This window comes from Artemia franciscana, chromosome 1 (genome assembly GCF_032884065.1).
Source record: "Artemia franciscana chromosome 1, ASM3288406v1, whole genome shotgun sequence".
Classification (NCBI taxonomy): domain Eukaryota; kingdom Metazoa; phylum Arthropoda; class Branchiopoda; order Anostraca; family Artemiidae; genus Artemia; species Artemia franciscana.
In genome coordinates this window covers 37,593,079-37,620,925 of record NC_088863.1, presented here as the reverse complement: position 1 = coordinate 37,620,925, position 27,847 = coordinate 37,593,079, and the positions used below count along the sequence as shown (strand labels likewise).

Below are 27,847 nucleotides of genomic sequence, written 5' to 3'. Positions count from 1 at the left end.
AAAACATGACTAGGGAACACATAAGAAGGATAGTTCTTTTCAATGTTTTGTATCTAATAAAAAAAAATCCAATTAGCATTTAGGCATCCATTACTTAAAGCAAGTGCTTAAATATTTTCCAACAATAAATAAAATCGTACAATCATTTCCCTTTACTAATCTAGAACCTGCCAAGTCCAGGAAGAACAGTAAGATTACAAGAATGTAATCATTCTTGGAACACCCAGACATGTATTTAAAAGTAGCAATAACAAAAATTCATTAATAGCAAATTTCAATAAAAATTCAGTAATAGACATGGACCATTTTTACATAAATATTTTCAGATCTTTTGACCGACGATTAAATACTGGGACTTAAAATTATGGCAAGGAATATAACTTAAGTCAAAGGGACGATTCAAAACTGCAATACGTACAAGGAAATAAATATGCGATCACTTTCTCCTCAGTTATATGAGGTTGTTTCATTTAAGGGGGAATTTAGTGGGGAAGGACGAGAATTTTTTCCAAGCAAACGCTTTTATTGTCCAAGTAATAAAGAACAGCTAGCTTGGACAAATTGAAAAAGTAGATTATTTAATAGCTATAATTCTTTATGAGAATTATAACTAAACAGAATCTTTTCAACGACAAATTTTTCGTCAGTTTTTTCCTTTAGCTTGCATAACTTCTTTGACCTTTCCTTAAAGCTCGCCTGTAGGTGTCGTGAAAATATACCACTCCAAACCACCTTCAAAACTCAGAATGGACACAAGGTGCTTCGGCTTCATTCTCCATCCGAAGAATACAGTGAACTTTGAATTCTCTCAACCTTTGTGGGCTAACCGCCCAATAAAGCGTCTTTCTTGGTTCAGCGACCGCTGCAAAAAGACAATGTGAGCAAAACAAAAGGCACACAACCAGTAGCTGCTCCCAAATAATGAAAAAGCAGACTTGATTTCATCAAAGCATGTAGAGTCGCAGTTTTGCGATTTGGAAATCCTGGGGTTAGAACAGGGAAGAAGTTGTTACTAAGCTTCAAAATGCTTTCGTAAAGAACCGCAGGAGAATTATCAAAGATGCCTTATCATTTTCTCAGGGAACTTAAATTCTTTCGCTAAAAATCAGCCACGGGACTTTTGTGTAGGATGCAAAGAATAAGACAGAAGTTCTTGCTAAGAGACCGGCCAAATTCTCAAATCGCAAACGACAACAGTAAAGAAGTTCCCGATTTTCCTGATCAAAACATTACTGTCCTTAATCGTGTGAACTATTCCTCTCCTAAAGTCCTTCACAATCAGCAGCGTTTTGATATAGCCAAATCCACACTCCTGACATGCAAGATTTTTATCCCATTCAAGAGGGAGTTCCTCTATTGTTAAGACATTCATAGACGAAGGAAGGACATTTGCAAAGAAAGGAAGAAAAAAAAAATATTAAATAAAGAAAATGCTTTAAAGCTCTTGAAAAGGCTTTGAAAAAGCTGAAATAAACGTCTAGCATTCTAGAGTTCCAAGAAAAATTTGCTACATAGTATGAAATACTTGAAAATTTTCAAGTAAAGTTTACTTGAAGGTAGAAGAATTTATTCTTTTCTTTTTCAAAGTTGGAACGTAAACATTTCGTTTTCGAGTTACAGAAAGATAAATAGCAAATCGTTATAAAAATTTTAATTACAAAAAAGTTTCCATGGTCAAAGAGTCAAAATGGGCAAAAAGGGTTAAAATGGGTTAAATAGGTTAAAGGGTTGAAGAGAGAGAGAGAGAGAGAGAGAGTGAGGAGAGAGAGAGAGAGAGAGTAGAGAGAGAGAGAGAGAGAGAGAGAGAGAGAGAGAGAGAGAGAGGAGAGAGAGGAGAGAGAGAGAGAGAGAGAGAGAGAGAGAGAGAAGAGAAGAGAGAAAGAAAGAGAGAGAGAGAGAGAGAGAGAGAAGAGAGAGAGAAGAGAGAGAGAGAAAGAGAGAGAGAAGAGAGAGAGAGAGAGAGAGAGAGAGAGAGAGAGAGAGAGAGAGAGAGAGAGACACGATTTGAGAAAATTGCTAAGGGATCCCCTCAAAGCCATTAAAGGAGGGAAGGGAGGAGGTCTCACTTCCTGTATCCCCCTTGTATTCCTGGCCATGGAGCCTTTCGAGGGGGAATAAGTGTATTGTGATTCAATTTTGAACTGTATTTTCTATCTTCTTGTATTTAATTCTCTCTCTCTCTCTCTCTCTCTCTCTCTTCTCTCTCTCCTCTCTCTCTTAGTTCGTATTTAATTACAACAGTTGTGGAAATAAAACAGTTATGAAAATAAACAGGCGCCTTAGATAAGGCAAAGTATGTAAATTTATCTATTTAAATATCATTTTAAATGAAATAAAGCTTGCCATGAATAAATGTTTTCATAATAAACATCACTTGAGATAAGGCTAGTTTCATATGTTCCTTGGAAACACAAACCAAAATTTGGGAAAATGTCCAACGTAAAATTCGAAATATAGAAATGTAATTTGGGCCATCTGTGTCCACAGATGTGTCTTAAAAGTAATTGAGAACTTTCTTTTTGATCGTTAACTGTGGGTTGCTCTTGATCGGTTGACTTTCTACGAAAATCCAATAAAGGCAGGTGTTCTTCAGGGTAATATCCAAGGACCTACGCTTGTCCTTATTTTCAGAAATAGCACAGGAGACAATCTTGCCAACCCTCTAAATTACTTTGCCGTCAACAGGAGGACATACAAAGCCTTCACAAAACAGGAAGACGCTACACCAACATATATCGTTTGAAAATTGAAAAGCTGTCCGGTGCATGAATGGTCAATTTCAAAGCATTTAATACAAAGAAGCTGCTGATCTCCCAATCAGAATTGTCTCATGTCCACCCAAACTTCATCATAGAGAATTAAGCTATACAGCTTGCCCACGAACTTCGTCTCCCGGGAACCCATTTTCCAACAGATCTCTCGTTGAAAAATCACCTAAATAAGTTAAGATCCTCCTGCGTAAGAGCACTGGGGATTACTTTCACTGCAACAGCCACCTATCATCCACCTCAATAATCCCACTTCAAAAGTCTTGCATCAGATCCATCGCCAAATATGTCTTCCTCCTATGTTCTGGTGCTCCTAAACATTTTTTACATCACTTCAAAAGATCCAGAATAGGACAGGTTTGGTCGCTACCCACGGCTCAGTCCAATCTATTTGTGAGAAGTTTTACATAGCATTAATAGCTGTTTTCTACATGTACACTAATTCGCCTCCTTCTGTAGCGCCTTTTTGCATTGTGCCTTTCCATTGTCCAACCGACAAGATAGACACGAAAGCAAAATCTTTGTCCAATTATCTAAAGATTGACGCGCCGTGAACAAAGCATATGAGGAGCAGCTTCGCTTTGTGTAGCACTTGATCTTGAACGATTTTCCTGAGTATTTCTTCCCTAAAAGCTACAGCGTTTGCTCCTTCAAAAGAAGATTCAACTGACATTTATAGCCTCGTAACGGAGAGATGTAAAACCCTAGCTGCACATTACTTTGATCGCGCATGAGCGGCATGAGACTAGCGGCATATCACTAGATACTTAGTTGTTTAGAAATTTAGGAAAAATAAGGAGAATTGCTGAATACAATGGGATCACCGAGTCATTGCACTTGAGTCAGGTGTGATAATTAGCATATTTGGGGTTAGCGTTACAAACTTGAACGAAGGGTAAGTTTATCCTTCAGCTACCAAAGTAACAGAAAAATTGAATGTTTACCAGCTAATGATATTTACAGTTTTTCATTCTATATTTGTCTAGAAATCTACCAGCATCTCTGCTGCTTTGCAGCCCAATGGACTAAAAAAAACTGACAGAAAACAAGTAATTTCTAGGTATGTTTTACCACCAAATTATTCAAGGTTTAAAAAGTTTGAGGCTACATAGGTTTCCTGCATGACAGCTACAGGAGAAGAAAGTGAATGAAGAGGGTGAATGTAGTATCACCCATCTCAGCCTACTATCCTAGTTGATGAGAAGAAATATGCCTACATAAACCTATCTGCTTAAGCTTTGGGACTTGAATATAAAATAGGATCTTATCTCAGCACAACCAGCAGACTTTTAACAACGGACGTACCGTATGCTGTTAATTTAGTGACCTACACTCTGAGATTTATCTACAATTTTCTTCTTTATCCAGTGTAGTAGTAATACGTGGCAAGGGGTGTGGTTGTTTTCTCTGTTTGGCTATTTTGATAAGTAAAGATTTGCCATCCATTGACAATAGACTCTATTTCAATAGCATTGTCGCCAGAATTAGCCTTGCTGAAGTTTTTCGTGTAAGACAGAAAGACGACGCGGTTGCAAGAGCGGAGCCATGTGCATAGAAACAAGTAGCGCTCCTAATATGTATAGCAAATGACCAAAAATGGTTAACTCCTTGGATTTTTCTTAATTTGAATAACTGTATTTTTTTTCTTGAAATACGAAGGACTTTTACTCCTCATCAACCTTTGTACATCCCAGATCGCCACTTGTTCTGCCACACTCGGCAAATCTCGAGTCACATGTAGGTTTCTTCCACTAAGTTGTACCTTCTCACCTCATGTGTGACACACTTCCACCACGCATGAACCATGTTCTAAGGTGTACACAACTGTGAATATAAGCAAGCCCTCGGAGAAGGCCATGAAAATATCAAGTAATTGGTAAGAACGAACCGTAACAAAAGCTACCAGTTTTGTACCCTCTAAAATCTTTCCAGTTAAGCTCCAGCTATATTTTGCGTAAAAACAAAGGGCTTGACGGAAGCTTATACTACCTCGTATACAGGATGAACCATATCGACAGAAATCTATTTTGTAGTCTAGTAATACCCTTACGCAGGGCTTCCACTTCTCATGTTTTCGGAAGATTTCTCATGCGAAAAAAAAATTTGTCTCCTGTTCTCAAGTTTTTCTCATGTTTTTAAAGGTTTTCTCATGTTTTTAGACATATTCAGGGGTTTTTTCTCATATTTACCTTCATTCGATATAATCTCCCGATTTCTGTTGATTTGAGCTCTTTCCAACTTGACGTTTATGATCTTTTTTAATTTTCTGGCAAACTGCAAAATATGTCTTAATTGTCCGTAGGGAATTTCATTTCCGCGAACCTTAATTAATGAATTTGTCGGCAGCTTGTCCCGTGACTCACCATTGTTGTGCTCAAAACAGGGTTGATTTGATTCTCAGTTTATAACTTCATCTGATCTGACCAGATCAGGTTCACTGGATAATTTGTGTACAATAAGGACGTTCTTTACCTTACGCGAAAGGATTTTTTTAAGGGTAAGTACCAAGTTTACTGGAACTGGACAGTTATACATCCCTGCACGTGTGCAACCCAAGAAGTAGGCCACTGACCTCTCCTAGGGGGTAGGCGGCTTTTATACTTCTATTATCTGTTTCTTTACCAAAATAACTTGAAACCAGTTCTTAACCTGTTGCCAGTTCAAGAATTCTATAGTACAAATTTGAATACACCATTCTCACGGATCTTATAGATATTCGGTATATAGCCTAGTCTATATCAAAATAACGATTTCGAGTGCCGGTAAAATCGGCTTCACAGTATAGGAGGATGGCTTTTAAGATGTGGGCCAAAGCCAGCCATACCAAATCTGTTTCAAAGGGAAAAATCTTTTTTAAAGTGTATTAAGAGTGTATTATTTTACTTTTCTAAGTGTGTTATTTTGTTCTGTTTCGGGGAGACCGGAAATCGCGAAAAATGGATAGAATTGAGGGATCGATGCATCAAGAACCCGATCAAACTGACTTGTAAATAAAATTTTACTCGGTCCGATAGTCGTGGGGGAGGGGAAGAAGGGGGAATCCGAAATATTGAGGTATAATAAATTTGGAACGGGTGATCGGGGGGTAGAGCCTCCCCCCTCATCTTTTTCCAGAATTCTCCAAAATTCCGGAAACCTGAAAGTTCAAAAGTCCCGTTTTTCCGGATTATTTTGATATACTTCCGCACCGGTTCGTATTCCAGATGACAGGAAGAAAACGTCAAAGAATAATCTGGAAGCCCAAACTCCGGAAGTTCCGGGAGGTGAAGACCGGACTTAAGAATCTAAAACATATTTTCGATTCTACTTTGTTCTGTCTCTCTATTACTGACATTTTTACCGCCATTACAAGTTGTATTGGTGGTATTATACAACTGGTATGTAAGACAAAAAAGCTGTTTTTTCCCTATATATGTTTTTTTTTTATTCGCTGGTGACTTCTTTAACCCATTTTCGGGCTCATTAGTGGCTAGTTTTTCCTCATCATTTTAGACTCCCCAAAACTTGTTCGGGAGTCAGGTTCTAGTAAGAAGTAAGCGGGATGTGGTAAATAGATGAGACCAAGAATCTCCCCTGTAGGTGCAACACCAAACCAGCACCAAACCCCAATGAGTAAAAACCAGACACTAATAGGAGTGCAGAATACGTCCCTATTAGTTGAAAGTTGAGTTTAAATAGAAATGAGTGATATAGTGATCTGCTGCCGAATTTGGGTTTCGTTTGAACAATGAATTCAAAATACAAACAAAAGAAAATTCTCATGCAAAATCTCATGTTTTTCAAGTTTCAACGTTCTCATGTTTTTTGGCTATGATAATATGTTTTTGACAATTTCGAAGTGGAAGCCCTGCCCTTACGCCCGGGAGGATGCTTGATTCGAAAGGAGACTGCTGCGGATTAATAAAAGCCCTTGGTGCGAGAAACACTATTACCTCTGTCTAAGAGTTTATCTTGTGATGATGGCAACTGTATATGACAGAATATCCAGAGTATTTTGTTGTGATTTACTGTCTAATAAAAGGATGTTCCCTATTGAACTGTTATTTATACGTCATGGAAAGGCATTGTGGTCTTCGAAAACACCTACTCTATCTAAAACAGGTCATCTTTCTTTGAATCGAGTAGAAGCAAGGATATAGAATAGTCATGGTTTTCTAAGAAGATTTTAAGGTATAAACAATCATCCTACCTAATAAAAAATGAAACACGAAATTTGTGCTCCAATGAATTGACTAAAATCCAACATTTTTTATGTTTCGTCTATAGGCACAAGAATTGTGTCTATAAAGACACAATTCTTGTGTTTCGTTACTTCGCTATTAAAAAAACTCGTTCTAAGACTTCTTTTGTAGTTAACAATTCAGTAAGGTCTTTTATCTTACTATTGTGGCGGTTTGTGCTAACTAAAGGTTATCGCACGCAAAAGAGAGAAATGCATATTCAAATTATCGTTAGCCAGTAATAATGACCTTCACTGCCATATTTTTCAAAAGTTTCCAAAAAAGGAAACAGTTTGGCTAGATATTTACTATTGAGAACAAATTAAAAATCAATTAACTGTTGAAACCTTTTTAAACTTTTCAAAAGAAGATGAACAAAAAGTCTTAAGTATTTCAATTCCTATATCTAATAGATAGAAATAGATAGATAGATGGATTTATTCACACGAAAAGCCCAGTTGGGCCATGGTGACATACACAGAACAATTGAAAAAAAAATACAGCAACAAACATAGACTGAAAAGACATTAAACTAATTATTTAAGAAAACATCACGATACCTCATACCTACCCGGACGAACTTTCCACTATTATTTATAGTTAAGTAATACCTACTTCTCAAATTTCTGAAATCCAATCTCTGCCCCCAACCTCCTTACCAAATATTTCCAAGCGCAAATCCCTCAACTCCCTACAATCCCCTAAAAAATGTTGCAAAGACTCATCCATCTCTCCACACATAGGGCAACTGTAAGGACCATCCCTCAGTCTATTTCTTCCTAAATATTTCCTACGTTCTCCAAGAGGCATACAATTTCCCGTTACATACATTACCCATTTCAAATCATCCGGAGCCAATCCCATTTTTAGATAAATTTCTTCACCCCAGTTCTCCTTGACCTCCGCATATATCCCAAGGGACGGCGAGGCGGCCTTCTCAGCTTGCCAAACCTGAACTTCCTGAGATTCTAGCCTACTAGCAACTAACCTAGATACAGTCCCTACCATTTCTCCTATCCTCTTTCCCTTATTCCAGCAATTACCTAGCCCTACACGGTCTAATATATTCTTCACCTGATTTGGCCACGAATCCTTCCTCCTATCTTGAAGCATCATTAAAAATGCTTGTTGAACTAACCATTTTATCTGAATACTTCGCTGAAATGTCTCACTATATTGGTGATTTCACATTGGCTTTGCTGTGAAACAGATTTGCAGAAGCTCCGTAAAAATGTAAATATGTTAACTGAGTTGTGGATTATTCTTAGCAGACCAGTCATTAACCCTTTTACAATTTCTCACTAATTAGGCCTAGCTTGTATTATTAAATTCCAATGTAAAATCAACATAATCATAAGAGCACAGATTAGATACCAATATATTGGTATATAAGCTGTGCATAAGATGCACATTAAAATTTGTAACGGATAGAAGTCATTCCGTATTTGAATAGTGATGCCCCCTGTTAAATATTCTGGTCTTTAAATTTAACAGTGCTTTACTGAAAGAATTTATTAGAGTAATAAATTGAACCACAAGCATTTTATTTACCGACATTACCCTTTTCAATATTCGAGCAGACAATTCTATTGTTTAATTAAATAAAAAAAACAAGTTTTTTCAACCGAAAGTAAGGAGCAACATTGAAACTTGAAACGAACAGAAATTGTTACATATATGAAAGGGATTGCCCCCTCCTCAACACATCGCTCTTTAAGCCAAAGTTTTTTTTAGTAATTTTAAAAAAGATTCTTATTTTTCTAATCAAACGACCCTTGTGTTTCAGGAGCCATTCTTAAAGGATTGGGGTAAAATTCAAACTTTAACGTAAAAAGCAAGGTGTTGAGGAGGGGACAATCACTTCATATACATAATAATTTCAATTTGTTTTAAGTTTTATTGTTTTTCCTTACTTTCAGTGTAATTCTTTTTTCTAATTTAATTTCTTATTGTTTTTTAAACAATGCCAGGAAATCTGGCCCCATCTCCACGCCTTCTTCACGGAAATACTTTCTAGACAATTCGACCACGGCTAAACTTTACTCCTGAAAACTACCCTTAACAACTCCAGGTGTAAAATTGAGACGGAAAAGAGAAAGTGAGACATATAAAAATAATTTTGTTTATGAATTTTGCAAATTCGCCAGTGTGTAATTTGCCCTGATAAGTTCAACCCTGGAAAATTCACTCCCCATGAAAAATTTCCCAGTAGAAAAACCCCCAGAAGAAAATTCGTCCCCCCACATGAAAATGTATACATACATCCCAATAATAAATACTATACGTGAACAATGGGAAAATTTTATAGCTTAACGACTTTTCCCTGGGGCTGTGGGGCCATGTTACATCCAAAGGCATAGTTATTGGCCTTTCAATTAGGCTATGATGAACAAATTGATCTCAAGATTATGATCTCAAAATTTTGATGGGACGATTTTGGAAAAAAAAGGTGGGGGAGGGTCTAGTTGCCCTCCAATCTTTTTGGTCACTTAAAAAGGGCACTAGAACTCTAAATTTCCGTTCGAATGAGCACTCTTACGAAATTCTAGGACCACTGTGTCGATACGATCACCCCTGGAAAAAACAAAACAAAACAAATAAACACGCATCCGCGATCTTTCGTCTGGCAAAAAATACAAAATTCCACATTTTTGCAGATATAAGCTTAAAACCTCTAAAATAGGGTTTTCTGATACGTTAAATCAGATAGTATGATTTTCGTTAAGATTCTATAGCTTTTAGGGGTTGTTTTCTCCTTTTTCTGAAAATTGGACAAATTTTCTCAGGTTCCTAGTCTTTAATGAATAAGACTAAACTTAAATGAAACTTATATATTTGAAATTAAAATGATAAGCCGGTTCTTTTGATATTAAATAACAAAAAAATTTTTTAACTGCAAGTAAGGAGCGACCTTAAAACTTAAAACGGACAGAAATTATTCCGTATATGAGAGGGGTTGTCCCCTCCGCAACGCCTCGTTCTTTACGATAAAGTTTGACTCTTTCTCACAGATCTACTTTTTAAAACAATACAAAACTATTTTCTAAAATAAGGCAAATTTTCTCAGGCTCATAACTTTTGATGGGTAAGTTGATGCAACTTGATGAAACTTGTATGTTTAAAATCAGCATTAAAATGCGATTCTTTTGATGTAGCTATTGGTATCAAAATTCTGTTTTTTTTTTTAGAATTTCGGTTACTATTGAGCAGGGTCTCTCCTTCCTACAGTTCGTTACCACGAGCTGTTTGATATCTATTTGTATTAAAATTGCGTTTTTTAGAGTTCTGGTTATTATTGAGCCGGGTCACTCCTTACTTAGAGTTCGCTAAAGGGGTGGATCCACAGAAAAAACTTGCTGGGGCCAATGTGATGAGGGTGTCAATGAGCAAAACCTAGGGGGGGCCAACTTGATAGAGGTGCCAATAATTGACAAAATTGACAAATTTATTCGAAAAAAGAGTGAAAAAAGAAAAAAAACAGAGATAAATTTTGGAAGGGGGAGCCAGAACCCCCCCCCCCCAACACCTGGGTCTGTCGGTGGCTCGTCACCACGAACTGTTTGAAACAAATCCGCATCAGTAAGTTCTTCCCACCAGAAGGTACTGTCACAAATATTTTTTATATCGTTCCGACTGCCCCTGTGTTTGAATATTCGTTTTTAAGGCACTGTTTGGAAAAACAAAAGTCGGACTTCATAGTACAGATTGGAGTTTAAAGGAGGGGGAGCAGCTACCTTCATATATGGAATAATGTTTAAGTTTTACTGCCGCTTTTTTCTATCTTTGAAAACAATGATCTCTTTTAGAAATTCTGTTCGTTTTTAATACATACCCAGGGACAGGCACCTACACACAAATTTCTTAGGCGGGGAGAGGGAAATGAAGAAAAAATTAGGGAGGCTGATGATAAAAAATCGAGACGGGGGGATAAAAAAATTGAAAGTTTGGATAATAAGCACCAAAAAAATCAAGAAAATTCAGGATTTGGGGGGAAGGTTCAGACACTGAACCAACCCTCCCCCACGTACGTCCCTAACCAGGAAGAAACTTTAAGCACTAGGAGGGCTACCAGCCCCTCAATTCTCAATTACGTCAAAATTGTACTTTTACAAAACAATACTTTCAGAAAAAGAGTTCGCTTTGTACGGGTTCTTTTCCAATTAAAGTGAGATTTCCGAAATAAACTAATGAATCAAACACTTCGTGGTAACGAACTGCAGTAAGGAGCGACCCAGCTCAATAGTAAACGAAACTCTAAAGAACGCTTAATTTGTTTACTCTTTATAAAGTAGAATTGAGAGATACCGTAAGGAGCAGGGCGTTGAGGAGGGAACAGCCCCTTTCATACACGGAATAAATTCTTTTCGTTTCAAGTTTTAATGTCGCTCCTTACTTTCAGTTAAAAAAAAACTTGTTTTTTTTATTTGTTCCTCAAAAAGAGGAGAACTTTCAACCCTCTTAGTTCCCTTACTGCAAAAATCATAATATATTTAACTATATATATGCTCTTCCTAATGAAAAGAGGCAAGAGGTAAAATCCTTGATCATCTGGATACTCCTTCAATGCATCTGTAGTACCTCTCATGGACAGTTTGAAAATGTGAGCCCAAAATACTTTTCTGAGGCCCAAAATAAAATATTCTCTTAACCAGCACCCTAAAAGATGGTGTGCAACTTTGCGATGCTCTGTAGCCGTTAATTTTATCGGATTGGCGTTGTAAAATGAAGGTTCATTTTTATTCCTTGGATGTACGCTGAGTGTCAGTAGTCTCCGATACTGCGAGGCTTTATAAATACCCTTTCAAAAGCTCTTGGAATTTTGTTCTTTAGCATTCCGGCCGCCTTTCCCTCTCTTTTTTGGAGAAGTTTAGCCATTTTCTGAAATTCTCACCTAGTTCGTTAAATAGTTTCTCATTCACACAGAGGTAAGTAATACTAGATGACATTTGTAATTTTTCTTTTTAAGGCTGACTCAAATTTTTAGTCATGCTAAGGTGCTATAATCTGTAACATGTAGTTTACCTGTAATCTGTAAACTCAAGTTTAGGTGTCTTTAACCATCGGTTTCTAATCTTGCTACTTTACTCTAGTATATAACCTAATAATCAAATTATATAGTTTCGGTACGAATATTCTGTATAATTAGCTAGATATACTATTTTTGGAAGTTCAAACCACCTCATCTAGATAAAAAAAAGCTTTTTGTACAATAAAACCAGACCGAAAAAGCTGATATCCAATGGGGCATAACTAAATTAATTTCTCATAACCTTGGTGAGATTCATATCCATAACGCTGTAACACTTCGTCCGGTGAGAATTGAGATGCTTTTTCAAAAGCTTATTGGGATTTCGTATTTCCAACTTCCTCACACTAAATTGCAAGATAAAAGAAAGTCTATTATTACAGCGTCGATCTAAAGATAAAATGACAAGTATTCGATGGGTATACTGGAGTCACATGGTGCGCATGGGAAAGGGTCACCTCCCTCAAGATGAGAAGTGCTGGGTCGTCCCCGTGTTCAAGAGCTGTGGGCGTCAAAGAGCTGTAGTAGGACGATTTCAGGAGGCCACACTGTTCAGGTTGTGAATATAAGATCTTTGGTCGGCAGCACTCGAGAAGTCATCGTGGAGAGCCACCCTTGTCGCCCTATGCGCCAGTCAGCTTGGGGAGACCTAAGTCTAAGTACGTAAGATCAAAAAAATCCACCCACAAATGGTTTATACAGGAAATATAAATGAAGCAGCCTCGGAACTATCCCACAAACAATTAGTTCTGATCCCTGAGTCGACAGAAGCCACCCTCAATGGAGAGAAGTAGGGATTTAGTCCTAAAACAGTACATTGGTTTCGTCAATTAGCTCGGTTGATTAGTCTGGGAATTCTGATACAGAATTCGCGGAAACATTTCCCGGTAGCACTCCATATTCACACCTAGAACTTGCAAGTTCATACTAAGAGCAATGGCATTATTCGCTGAAGGAACTGAGAAAGTATTTTAAATGAGAACGAAATGAAAATATCTTAAGGCACGAGAATATTCAATAGTGTAAACAAGGGCTAATGTGTTTGTACCAAATCAGAACATCTCTCCATTTGAATTCATATCCGTTCCAACAAAAAATACCTTCAACCCAACACAAGCTTTATGCTTAAAACAACAAAGACACTGCGACCATTCATTTCCTCTCCAGTTGTGTTTAAATTACTATCAGTGTGATTTTTTTTTTTTTTTTTTTTTTTTTTTTTTTTTTTTTTTTTTTTTTTTTTTTTTTTTTTTTTTAGATGAACAGGGGGACAAGAAGACTTTATAAATAGTTAAATATCTAAAGGTTAGCGATTTTTTTCTCTCTCTCTTTTTTCCTTAACTCGTTGGTAATTGTGACCCAGTAGGGTCTTACCAGAATCTATAAATGCAATAAATCATTTTGACGGTACCATACTTGAGAGTTGTAGTGAACGAAGAATTTATTATTTAGCATCGTCAAAGTTTTTCCATAGGGTAGAATGTACTTTCATCAATTTTTAGAAATTATAAATTTAGGTGGCAAATACTGCAGAAATTTCAGGGAAATATTGCTCGTTTGGCGGATATTTTGCACTATTATTGATCTAATTATGGATCTAATTTAATTATGGATCTAAAAATAAAATTTATGTTTATTTTAGGCTGAATTCCTTTCTTAACCTGACACTTGTGCTTGTTTTTATTTTAATGTCGCCCTTTTAAAAACATTGTATTTAACTATCCTTTTAAAACATTGGCGTAAAGTCGACTAATAGACAGATTTTTCCGTGGGCAAGGCACTAGCGTAGCCTATAGTAAAAACCAATAAGGCTTCAATGTAATATTTTTTTTTGTTCCCTCGCCACTTCATATGGAAGAGACGTAAAAAAAAAACTTCAGAGGGGACTTATTCGATTGAAAATTAAAAGTTCTAGTGTTTTTTAAGAGTCAAAAGGAAACGTAGGGCAACCGGTCCCCCTCCCATGCCCTTTTTAGCTGCCCTCGTCCCAAAGATATCCGATCAAAATTTTGAGATAGCTATTTTGTTCCAAATAGTCTAAAGGTAAAATAATTATGTATCGGGGGATAACATGGTCCACTACATTCCCTGAGGCAAGGGGTATAGGTTATGCAAGTTGCCTATTGTTTGCAGGAAAGGGATTGTTATATGGAAAGGGGACATGCATGATCCCAGATCTTAAGAAGGGCTAAGGGTAATAAAGTTAAACTTTCAGGAAATGTTGAACGAAATCAAATCACACTAGGCCTATGTACATGTAGGTTATCAAAACGGCTTATCAGCAATCCCTCAAGAACGACTGAGAGCATTAAGTCAAACTTTCAGGGCGCGTTGAGGGGAATGTTGTCAATAGTCTCTTGCAAGTGTAATTCACACCCGGGCTATTGGTCTGCCTTGTTAGTGTTATTGGCAAATACAATCAACACATAATCATCGGCCTCAGTATGTTGACAGAGAAAATTGACTTTCTCTACCACAGTTAACAAATTTAGAAGAACCTTCTCAATATCTGAATTCAGTAAAGTACTAGATAAAGCGTCATATTGAGACCTGATTAACGCCCCATCGTAATGAGCAACCACAATGGGTAGTATGAGAACGGAAGGGGTTTAAGTAATTACTCAATTGGATTAGGCTTTCTTACCGACTAACAAGGTGGGCTGTCTCCTTGAAATCCTGGACTAAGAATAGCAGCAAAGGGAAATGATAAACAGGTTGGGAAAATTGACTGAGATTTCGTTTTTACAACACAAAACAAGTAAAATGCTTTACGACTAAAACGCCTTGAGTAGAAAATAGCTCAAAGAAACTTGAATTATAGAACAAATGTTCAGTGCTTTAAAAGCTCTATTTGAAACTGTATTTTACTCGTATCATTTTGTGTTTTAGTCCCTTCGGTACGACTGTGTATAGCTCAGTTCGATCCTTCAAGAATTTTTCTTTTTTAAACTAATTCAAGGCTTAATGTTAGACAAATTATTACCATAGAGTCTAGTCCCTTTGAATATTTTGTTCACAGCAAAGAAAAGTATTATTAACTCTTTCTTGTCGAATTTCCCGGGTAACATGTCGACTAAAGGAAATCCAATTCCACGAACTTGATATATATTATATATACATATATACTTGATGTTGCAATATGACGAAAGAAACAGTCCTTTGATCAAAAACCCATGTTTTGGATCAAATGATTGGTTAGGTCATCATACTGTGACATATATACACACATTAATCTTTCACAAGGTTTCTATGTTACAAAAGACTTCGTTTTTTACCCAATGCGTGAAAAACATCATTTTCTGTTATTCATAACCTAAAGCTGGAATATTTAATTTGAAGTTGGAGATCTATTCTGGTATTGTGTATGAAAAAGGGAAACATGTCTTTGAAGATAAAAAGTCCGAGACAAAAAAAGAGTAGAAGAAGCACCTTTTCATTTCATGCTCATTTTACTCTTAAAAGGATTAGAGAACGACAAAAATAGACTTAGGGGAGGATACTCATTTTATTTAAAAAAAATATACGATATATTTCATGGCATTCAGCTGTAAGCTCGTATTGAAAAATGGAAAATAAGAAAACTTAGTTGATTTGGTGTGCAAATGAGCTTCAAAATGGAGAAAGGTGAAGTCAAAACGTGCGGAAAAGCGATTGTAAAAGTTTTTTTTTTTAAATCTGGCTAAAATCATCAAAGCTTTACATTAAGTGTTCTTGTAGCACTTCAAACAACTAAGCTTCTACCTTTTCCAGAAGCTGAATATAAATGACTGACATGACTTTAAAATTTGACAGGGATTGTTAGAACCTCACAGTTAATGTCTCAAAGGCTGCCGGCATCGATAATTTTCCATAAAACTAAGGTTTTAATTAGAATTCTCTGTTAACCTGCTTCCTGACTGAAAAAAGAACTGCTACTTTTTGCATTGAACTGAGCAGTGTCGAAAAGAAGTGGTTGTTGAAATTACGAACAAAAAGTACGCATGAATATAAAAATCCATATTGCTTTAGCACGAGTTGCCCATTTTCAAAGAGTTTGCAGCAACGGACTATAAGGAACGTCGGCTCAATAGCAACCGAAACTAAGAAAAACAGAAGTTTGATAGCAATAGATGCATCACAACAACTGGCTTTTTTATGCTGATTCCAAATATATACAATTGATTAAGTTTAATTTTATCAAACAGTTCGTGGTAAAAAACTTAAGTTAGGAGCGATGTGGCTAAATAGTAACCGAGAATCCAAGAAACAGAGTCTTGATAACAATAGATACATCAAAAGAACAAATTTTGATGCTTATTCGAAATATACAAACATTCATCAAGTTTAACGATAAGAATTAAAAGTTACGAGCCTGAAAAATTCTACCCAATTTTCAAAAAAGGGGGAAAAAGACCCCCAAAATACCAAGTGATCTTAATGTAAAATCATACCTTCGGATTGAGCATATCAGAGAACCCTTGTGAAGAGGTTTCAAGCTCGTATGTATAAATATTTGGAATTTCGCATTTGACTCTTTCAACTCTTTCAAGTTTGACTCTTTCTCTCAACTCTACTTTTTAAAACAGTAAAAAACTTTAGAGTAAAGACCGGGGTGTAGAGGAGGGAACAGCCCCTTTCATATACGGAGTAATTTCTGTTCGTTTTAAGTTTTAATGTCGCTCCTTACTTTCAGTTAAATAAACTTTTTTTTTTATTTCTGAACGTTTCTGAACTAATGCATGTTTTGATTTTACCTTTTCACACATGAATAATTCAAACTAACTTTTCATATTAAATGGACTTCTCATAGTTTTGATTGGACAATTTTGAGAAAAAAGGAGCTGGGGAGGAGGCCTAGTTACCTTCCAATTTTTGGTTACTTAAAAAGGCAACTAGAAGTTTTAAAATTTTACGAACATTTTTATTAGTAAAAATATACGTAACTTACGACTTAACTTACGTAACGAACTTCCATATTCGTATTTTTCACTGCGTGTATGAGGGGGTTCACCCCCTCGTCGGTACCTCGCTCTTTACACTAAAGCTTAAATTCTGTCCCAATTCTCTAAGAATGACCCCTAAATCACAAAGGCCATAGAATAAATAGTTGAAATTACTGAAAATACTTTAGCGTAAAGAGCAAGGTTTTGGAGGAGGTGAACCCCTCACATGCGTAATAATTTCTGTTCATTTTATATTTTAATGCTGCTCCTCACTTTCAGTTGAAAAAACTTTTTCATATTTATTTTTTTTTTTTTTTGAAAAAATGCTAGAAAATCCTGCGCCCCCTTCATGGAAATTCTCTTCGCCCATGGAGAGTTACCCCACATAACCCACTCCCTCCAACCAAAAAATCCTGAAAATGTCTGTACACTTCCCAATAACCATTACTGTAAGTAAACACTGGTCAAAGTTTGTAACTTGCAGCCCTTCCCACGGGGACTGTGGGGGAGTAAGTCGTCCTCAAAGACATAGTTATTAGGGTTTTCCATTATGCTGAATAAAATGACTATCTTAGAATAAGACTATCTCAGAATATTAATCCGGTGACCTTGGGAAAAAATGAGCGTGAGAGGGGACCTAAGTGCCCTCCAATTTTTTGGTCAAATAAGAAGGGCACAAAAACCTTTAATATCAAACGGAATGAGCCCTCTCGCGACATTCTAGGACTACTGGGCTGGTACGATCACCCCTGAAAAAAAAAACAAAAAAAAAACAAGAAAACCAATAAACTTGTATCCGTGCTTTGTCCTGTGGCAAAAAATACTAAGTTCTATATTTTTGTAGATAGGAGCTTGAAACTTCTACTGTAAGGTTCTCTGATACGCCGAATCTGATGGCGTGATTTTAGTTAAGATTCTATCACTTTTAAGGGGTCCCCCTATTTTCTAAAATAAGGCAAATTTACTCCGGCTCGTAACTTTTAATGGGTTATACTAAACTTGATGAAACTTATATAATCATTTAAAACCTGTATTAAAATACGATTCTTTTGATGCAACTAATTATATTAAAATTCTATTTTTTAGAGTTTTGGTTACAATTGAGCCGGGTCGCTGCTCACTACAGTTTGTTACCGCTTACTGTTTGATTTTTAAGAAGTTTTAGGAGAACCAACCAATATCAGCCCCCTACAAGCCTTGAGTTCTTGTACGATTTTAAAAATTATTCGATCCTTACCAAATTTAATAAAAGAAAAATATTACTGAAATTACTTAACAAAATACATTGTAAACATGAAAAAATGATTCCCCGTCAACTTACACCCCTCTCCACACCCGTTTTCTGCACCAAACGCTGATCAGTAATTTCCTGACAGCATTTTAAGGTTAAAAAATATAGCCAATTGACAAAATTACAAACACTTTATTTGCCATTTGCCCTTTAAAATAAATAAACGAAAAAATTCTATTCTTCGAAGCAAATACAATCAAATAAGCTTTTTCATTCTTGAAGTACGGCATTGCGATACAAATAAAAAATGTTTTTTCACATTGCTCTTGCATTAGAGCATTCATGACAAAAAGTTAGACTTTCAAACTGTTCGTGGTAACAAACTGTAGGTAAGGAGCGACTCGGCCGAATAGTAAACGAAACTCTACTTTTTATGCTGACATCAAATATGTGAAATTCATTAAGTTTAAGTCTATTGCAGACTGTGTATGATCTTTTAATTTATCATTCTTTAGTTGTTTTTTTTATGTGCTGTGTTTTTTTTTCGTCTAGTAGAAAGAATTCCCTTTTTTCTTACGTTTTTCTTTTTCGGTTGGTTTCATTTTATTTGTCTTTCCTTATTATATGTTCTTGTCAATTTTTATGCACTGATGCTATTGATTTTTTTTGTTCTTGTCTTCTTTCTTTTGTTTTTGCTTGAAAATTTGTTGGCATTACCTATCCCTAATACTGAATCCACGATTATCTTCAAGCTATCATGGCGTATTCAGGCAAAGGTGAACACTTGATTGAACTGGCTTGTAATAATATATTAAGTTTATCTAATTGTTCTGGTGGTTTTTCTTTCCAAGGTTGTCTTGAGCTGTTGAAAAAAGAACCGTTAGATTTAGAAGAGGTAGTGAATGAGAGTGGGATTATGCAGCAAGACGATTATTTAGGGGTTGTTGATGAAAATGAGACCAAAAATAGAAGTAGATTGTTTGAAGAACAAGTTGGGGTCGGTGAGCTCTAAATGACACAGTTTAATATTCAAGGACTTTGTTCGTCTTTGATGAATTCAAATTCCTTCTTTGTGGGTCTCTTTCATCCCCTAATGTAATCGGATTAGGTGAAACATTTTGAAAAGATAATAATAATTCATTGGTAGATATTTCCAGGTTATACGATTGAACGGTTAAATAGGTCAAAATGTGTAAACGGGGTCTTGCTTTTTACATTGATAATAGTTGTATATATTCGGTTCGTAAGGATCTTTTTGTTAATTTTAAAGGAGTATTTGAGTCGCTTTGTATTAATTAATCAGAAAACCATTCTATTCGCAGAGATTTATCACCCCCCCCCCCTAAAGCATCGTTTAGTTCTTTCCCTTATATTCTTATGGGTGTATTGTAAAAAGTTAATAGTCTGGACTTGGTATTATATTCATGGGAGATTTTAATATTAACCTATTAATCAATGGCAATTGATTTTTTATCTGCTATGACTTCTTTTGGTTTATTGCCTTCTATTTTGATATCTACACGTATCACTGAGTCGTCCTCCACTTAGTTGATAACATAGTGACCTCTCTTTCTTCTTAAAATTATGCTGTAATTATTTCGGATATATCAGACCTTTTTCCTGTATGCTCTAAGTTTGAATAAAAAAAAACAAGTTTTTTGAAATGAAAGTAAGGAGCGACATTAAAACTTAAAACGAACAGAAATTACTTCGTATATGAAAGGGGCTTTTCCTCCTCGACACCCCGCTCTTTACGCTAAAGTTTTTTATTGTTTTAAAAAGTAGAGTTGCGAGAAAGAATCAAACTTTAGCGCAAGGAGCGGGGTGTCGAGGAGGAAAAGCCCCTTTCATATACGGAGTAATTTCTGTTTGTTTTAAGTTTTGAAAGTCGCTCCTTACTTTCATTTCAAAAAACTTGTTTTTTTATTTAATTTCTGAAAGTTTTTGAATTAATGCATGTCCGATTTTGGCTCTCCGTACATAAATTATTAAAATGAAATTTGCATATTAATTCTTTTTTTGGCTAAATGGCTTTCTCCTAGTTATTATCAGACGATTTTGAGAAATAAGGGGTGGGGAAGGAGGCCTATTTGCCCTCCAATTTTTCGGTTACTTAAAAGGGCAACTAGATCTTTTAATTTTTAACGAACGTTTTTATTAGTAAAAAATATACGTAACTTAAGAATTAACTTACGTAACAAATTTTTATATTCTTATATTTTTGATTATATATATGAGGGGGTTGGTCCCCTCGTTAATACCTCGCTCTTCATACTAAATCTTGTTTTGTCCCAATTCTTTAAGAATGACCCCTGAATCAGAAAGGCCGTAGAATAAATAGTTGAAATTACTTAAAAAAATTTTTAGCATAAAGAGCGAAGTATTTATCTCCTCCAAAATACCTCACTCTTTATGCTAAAGTATTTTTAGAACCCCTCATATGCTTCATTTTAAGTTTTAATGCCTCTTCTTACTTTCAATTGAAAAAACTTTTTCATGTTTATATTTTCATTGTTTTGTTTTTTTAATAATAATGCTAGAAAATCCTGCGCCCTTTTCATTGAATTTCTCTTCCCCCATGAAATATTCCTCCAAGGAAAGATCCTCCCATATAGCCCCCTCCCCTGAACCCCACACCCAAACCAAAGAAATCCCCCTGATAACGTCGGTACACTTCCCAGTAACCATTACTGTATGTAAACATTAGTCAGAGTTTGTAACTTGCAGCCCGTCCCCCAAAGACTTTGGGGGGTAAGTCATCCCCAAAGACATAGTTAATTATGGTTTTCGACTATGCGGAACAAAATGGCTATCTCAAAATTTTGATCCGTTGACTTTGGGAAAAAATGAGCGTGGGAGGGGGCCTAGGTGCCCTCCAATTTTTTTGGTCACTTAAAAAGGGCACTAGAACTTTTCATTTCCGTTAGAATTAGCCCTCTTGCAACACTCTAGGACCACTTGGTCGATACGATGACCCCTGGGAAAAAAAGAACGAAAAAAACAAACAAACAAACAAATAAACACGCACCCGTGATTTGTCTTCTGGCAAAAAATACGAAATTCCACATTTTTGTAGATTGGACCTTGAAATTTTTTCTATATGTTCTCTGATACGCTGAATGCGATGGTGTGATTTTCGTTAAGATCCTATGACTTTTAGGGGGTGTTACCCCCTATTTTCCAAAATAAGGCAAATTTTCTCAGACTCGTAACTTTTCATGAAAAAGACTAAATTTGATGAAACTTATATATTTAAAATCAGCATAAAAATCCAATTCTTTTGATATATCTTTTAGCATCGAAATGGATTTTTCCCTCAGACAATGATCCGCGCGTATAATCGTCATCCACAAAGGTGGTACCAAGAGTGATACTTAAAATTACCGGCCTATTTCCTTTCTTTCTATATTTTCAAAGATTTTTGAAAAACCATTCCATTTTTGTTTGGCAGATTTCTTTGCAGCGAAGAAATTTTTTCATGAGCACCAGTTTGGGTTTCGTCCAAAGCATTCTACTGAAGAGGCTTGTATTGGCCTTCTTTATTTTGAGAATAATGCTTTAGACTTGAAGAAAACGCCAGCCGCACTTTTTTTGGATGTGAGAAAAGCTTTTGACAGTTCGTCCCATGGTATTGTTGTTGCAAAATTTTCGCATTTTCGTGTTCGGGGAGAAGCATTAGAATGGTTACAACCTTATCTTCATGGACGTTTTATTTCTTTTGATGCAGGGTCTGATATTAAGGCCGAAGTAGACTTTGGAATTCCACAAGGGTCTATCCTTGGTCCTTTGCTTTACATTGTATGTGCCAATGACTTAAATTGGGCTATAAAAGATGCTCCAAGGTTCATTTGTTGCACTCTATGTCACCCAGATGATTTGGAGTTTCCTAATTCAATATATATTGAACAAAATGTTGATTTATTTGCATTTGTTGATGATAGTACGCTTGTTTGTGCCGAGAAGGATCACAATAATTTGGTAATAAAGCTTCAAATACTGATGAACAGAGCTTATGAGTGGTTTGAAGCAAATTGTCTCCCTCTAAATGTTTCCAAGTCTCAATTTTTGTTTTTTTTTCCAGAATCGGCTTGCAATTTCCTGGTTTGAATATTATTCCAAGTATTAAAGGCATTATTTCTAGGTCACAAAATAGGTTTGTTAGGTTTCTAGGAGTCCTTGTAGATGATAATCTTTGATTTAAGAACCATATTAAACTTCTCCGATTAAAAATGTCAAGAAAATTAGGTATGATACGTTAGCTAAGGTATATTTTTTCTGGATGTATTTTAAAGCTTCTTTATAATTCTATCATACAGCCGTAGATAAAGTACTGTTCTATTGTTTGGATGAGTACTTCCCATCCCTATTAAAACCACTTCCTCTTCTTCATGAAAAGGCCCGTCAGTTAGTTTCAGATACGAATAATACGTCAACAATATCTCTCCTTAGGTTCCGTTTATATGATTTCCTATCTTGTGCTATTTTTATTCATAAATATCTACTTCCCTCTTGTTTTTCGAAATTGTTACAACCCCGAGTTAGTGCAAATCTTCATGTAACTCGTAACTCTGAAGTTTCACTGGTTGTTAGAACTCCAACCACGAGGCAAGATTTTAGCCCTATATACGCATGTAGCAGGGTTTGGAACTCCCTGTCGAAGAATGTCAGAGATTGCCACTCCATCGGGGTCTTCAAAAGAATAATGAAAAATTATTTGGGTAAAATTTTTCTTCTTCTTTTTTATAAGTAACAATAGTAATATATATTAGTTGGCCAGTTCAATTGAGTGTAAAGGATTTTAAAAAAAGGTTTGATACAATTATTTGCATTTTCATGTTTTTCTCTTTTGTGATTTCTTTTTCCTCTCCTTGCTTATTTCCCTTATCTTGAATTATGAATTTGGATAGATATGATTGTAATGTTTTTCCCTACGTTCACAGGACATTGAGCCTTTTTTGGGGGTGTTAAAAGATATGCATTATTATTTGCTCTTAATAAAGTTGAGTTGAGTTGGATTTGAGTTGATGCGTGTAATTTGTTTTTTTTGCTTCTTTTGTTTTTTTTCCCTTGGGTGAACGTATTGAACAAATAGTCCTAAAAGATGGGAGGAGAGCATATTCGAACGGAAATAAAAAGCTGTACGTCCCTTTTTAAGTGACCAAAAAGATTAAAGGGTAACTAGCCCCCCTCCCACGCCTTTTTTTTCAAGAATGACATCTGGCCAAAATGTTGAGACAGTCATTTAATTCAGCATAGTTAAAATATCCAATAACTATGCCATTGGTGACGAAGTACCCCCCCTTCCCATAATCCTTGTGGAAAGGTCTGTAGTTTATGAGATTTGCCATTTTATTCGTATATAGTTTTTGTTAATGAGAAATACTCAGAAATTTATTAGGGAGATATTTCAGCAGGGCACATTTTTCATTGGAAGACTTTCCTGTTGGGAGGAAATTTTCCGGGCAGATGTTTCCAGGTAAATCTACACGATAGGGGGAAAAGGGGATATTTCTTGGCATGGTTTTAAACATGGTCAGAAATTAAATATAAGAAACGGTTTGTTTCCAACTTAAAAGCAATGAGTAATATTACAACTTAAAAAACTTAAATTATTCCGTATATGGTGAAGTCTACCCCGCCTTAACCCTCACTCTTTACGTTAAAGTTTGACTGAAATACTTTTAAAGAACTTTAAGACTTTAGCGTAGAGAGCGAGGGTTGAGGCGGGGGCAGAACCCCTTTGTATAAGGAATAATTTCTGTTTGTTTTAAATTTTGATTTTACTCTTTTTCAAAAAAAAGTTTTTCTATTATTTAATTAACAGTAAAGAAGGGAGTGTTGACAGAAGTACCACTATGGAACAAATGCTTTTATTTTTGAGTTCACTTTCTACTGACACGGTTCGCTCGTTACTAGCCATTCATCGGCAATAACGGTTGAATTATCTATCTCGGAGAATATATTCCTTCATATAATTCTGGTCTTTCGTTTTCAATTTTTATGCAGTTCTTTGAGTCAGCTTGGCTTTCTTAAATTGTGCGTTGAGAAGGGGGTGTTACCATATCTGTTCATTACACTCTGGCATTAACATACCGTGACTTTCATTTAATATTCTTAGTTACCGATCAGACATTCCTTAAAAGGCAAAGAATAAAAAAAGTAATTATGTTGCAGAAGTGATCGAACTGCTTTGCACTTTTAATGATAATATGAAAATACTGTGGCTCAATTTAAAACAAGAAAATTACGCAGTGAATCTAACTAATCAAGGCTAAAGCGGGGACATGAGCAGGAGAATATTCTGGTTGTCTAATCCTTTGGAGGAAACTAAGAGAAAGGTAATCGGTTAATGCTGCATTCAATACAAAACGTTCAAAATCCTTAATTAACAAAAGTTTCAAAGATCAAGTGACCTTGGATTAATTTCAAATGACAATTCTGATTGATCTGCCTTTGTTTGTTGTTTTAGCTAAATTTTTACTAGGTTTTGTACATTTTCCACTTTCGAAAAAGAGTGAAAATATTCAGGAAAACAAAATAAAAAACGCAATAAGAAAGAACTGTTTAAGAAAACAGAACTTAACGGGGGTTAACGGGGAAACATAACTCCTCGTCGATATTTCTTGTAGCAGAATTATATTTAACTGTGGCAAATATACTTTTTATTATGCGTATACTTTGACTGTTCATGTTTTTTTTTTTTATAACTTCGAGTACACTTATTTTACTCCCAATATTGCTTTTGAAAATTTATGCATATCCCAACACTAAGATTTAGAATATATCAGGAAATCAATGCTTATCAAACAGTTCGTGGTAACAAACTCTAAGAAAGGAGCGACTCGGCTCAACAGTAACCGAAACTCTAAGCTCGAAGTCTAATCTCGAAACTCTAATTTTTGAAAGTGGGGGGAAACACCACCTAAAATTCAAGAAATCTTGATGAAAATCACACCACCAGTTTCAGCGTACGCGAGAAACCATACTGTAGAAGTTACAACCTCCTATATACAAAAACGTGGCATTTGGCTATTTTTACTACATCAGGGATGCGTGCTTTTTTCTGCTTCTTTTCCAGGGGTGACCGTATTGAAATAAGGATCCTAGAACTGGGCCCTTCCCATGCCCATTTATTTCCCAAAGTTATCCGATCAACATTTTGAGATATCCAATTTGTTCAGTATAGTTGAAAGATCAAATAATCATGTCTTCAGGGGTCAAATGACCCCCCCCCCAAGTGCGTGGGGAGAGGCCTGTAAGTTATGAAATTTTCCATTGTTTACGTATAATATTTGTTATTGGGAATTATACATACATTTTAGGGGGGATTTATGCTTGGGGTGGATTTCCATTGGGAGAATCTTTCTGCGGGAGGAACATTTCTGGGGGGAGAGGGTGAAAATTCCAGAGAAAGTTTTACACTGGGGGAATTTGACAGAATGCCTATACGAAATTCTTGCTAAATGTCTTACATTATCTTTGCCAATTCACTTTTACACTTGGATATGTTCCGGGGGAATTATCCGGGGGCTATTTTCGGCGTGTTTTGGTTTCCGGAAAAAGCTTATACGGGAGGGGGCATTTCCAGATTTATCGAGAGAACGATTAGAGATTAAAATCCTTTTCCAATGAAAGCATGCTAAGGTTAATTTTCAGCCTGAATCGTCCACAAGAAATTTTACGGGGAGGGGGATTTTGAGCAAGGATGGAACTGTCTTGACGGGGGGGGGGTGTACTTTACTTTAAATGAAATTTTCACGGAGGAGTTTCCCGTGAGAGATGGGGTATATTTCATGGGTTTGAGCCAGATTTACCTTTATTATTTGAAAAACGAATAAATATTAAATAAAAAAAACATGCTTTTTAAACGGAAAGTAAGGAGCAGCATTAAAACTCAAGACCAACGAACAGAAGTTATTTCGCACATGAAGGTTGCCCCCACTCAATACCCTGCTCATTACGTAAAAGTTTGACTGTTTGTCCCAGTTTTTAAGATCGGCTACTGAAACACAGGGGCCATTTAATTAGAATAGGAAGTTTTTTTTTTAAGTGCTAACAGCTTCAGCGTTTTATAGCCTTTTTCATATACGGAATAATTTCTGTTCGTTTTTAGTTTTAGTGTTGCTCCTTACTTCCTGTAAAAAAGTTTTTTATTTAATTTTTAAATACAGATAAGTATTTGTTAAATATCACACGAATAAGAAGATTCTCGCAGTTTAAGGAAAGCAATGTAATTCAAAAAGTCTAATGAAGGTGATTAAAATGATTAAAGGAATAAATTAATCAAATTAATTAAAGAAATAAATTTGAACAATTTAGCCATGACTTAAAGAGAAATATGACAATACAGGCTAGAAACACAAGAAAGCGAAAAAAGAAATGAAGATGGGTATAAACGAGTAACTTAATGATTTATACTATTTAAGCTCTTTTAACTGAAGTGTTCATGAGATTAACTTGATAAAATGAGAAAAAAGAAATACCTTGAGATTTTTCTGCAAAAATAGATGAATGATCGTTTTGATTATTTTCTACCAGACTATTTGATTTTAAGACGGTTGCACGGGGATCAATATTATCTTTCAAGATATTAATTCTTGTTATGTAATCTTTTTCGCCTGTTTTCTTAGACTTTCTTGGAAGTGTTACTATCCCTTCCAAATTCCTTTCATTTTCCAAGGGCTTCTGTTGCTTTGGTGATTTGAAAATTGTCGCGTAGCTTGGGACTTTGTGATCGTGATTGACTTCTATAATCATTCCCCTGGGAATAGAAAATCTCTCCTTAGTAATATGTTTGAAAGTGTCTCTTTTTGTCCAAGAATAATCTGGTATCTTTTCTAGATCCCTACTGTAAGATCTATCCCCACTTGCTTGATTTTCCACATCGTTTCCCAAATAAATTCTGTTCACATGTTTCTGTTTAGTATTTTGACGATCCAGTGACTGACTCCGTTGAGAGTAATCTGATTCTCGGACGACTTTCTTTGTTTCTAAAGTATGGTAGAAAATGTTTCCGTGTGAAGATTTGCGTTGCACTTCTTTCGTGCTCGTTCGAATATCCTTTCGGCGTTCGCGGAATTTTTTAACTTCTGCAACAAGCATTTCATCCATTCGTTTCTTTTTCCGACGCAAAGTTGTAACATCAGTCTCACCACTAGAAGAGGTAGCTTGGTGGCAGTGGGACGAGTCCTTACCACTTGCAGAATTCAGATATACGTTTTCGGCTTCCTCCCACTCACTGTCTATTATCGGCCGTACATCTGTACAATCAATTGTACCTAAAATATAGATATAAATTAACATTTTGCTTTTATGTGGTAGTAGTAAAATGAAGTTTATAAGCTTCTCTTTCTTCAGGTTTCTATAATGAATCTGGTATTGAAATATAAATTTAGACCTAGTGTCAACGAATTAATTATTTAACAAATAGAAATATGATCATATTCTTGTACAAAATATTTAAAGGATACATGAGGCTCTAGGTCTTTTCTTTTTGGAACATGCGGATGAAAAAATTCTAAACAAAATAAAAATAAAATGTTTCTACCTGGGTACCAGTTAACTATTAAATACTGTTTAACTTATTGTGTGATTAATTAAAAAAAAAAACTTTTCCACAAAATATATTTCTGAAAGAAAAGAAAAGACCAAAGATGAGCAGAAATAAAGTCAAATATTAT

At 35.7% G+C, this 27,847-nt stretch overlaps 2 protein-coding genes across 3 annotated transcripts in view; one reads left to right on the top strand and one right to left on the bottom strand.

Annotated features, from left to right (window-relative positions):
• Positions 1–27,847, top strand: part of LOC136029163 (uncharacterized) — a 902,097-nt gene that overhangs the window by 116,256 nt on the left and 757,994 nt on the right. The gene's annotated exons all lie outside the window — the stretch shown is intronic.
• LOC136029155 (uncharacterized) overlaps positions 197–27,847 on the bottom strand; it is a 112,267-nt gene continuing 84,616 nt past the window's right edge. Inside the window, exons 5-6 of the mRNA XM_065707253.1 lie at positions 26,651–27,445; positions 197–862 (exon numbers count right to left, since the gene is read on the bottom strand). Of these exons, the coding sequence (XP_065563325.1) occupies positions 735–862; positions 26,651–27,445 (923 nt within the window). The 3' untranslated portion in view covers positions 197–734. The remainder of the gene's footprint in view (positions 863–26,650; positions 27,446–27,847) is intronic.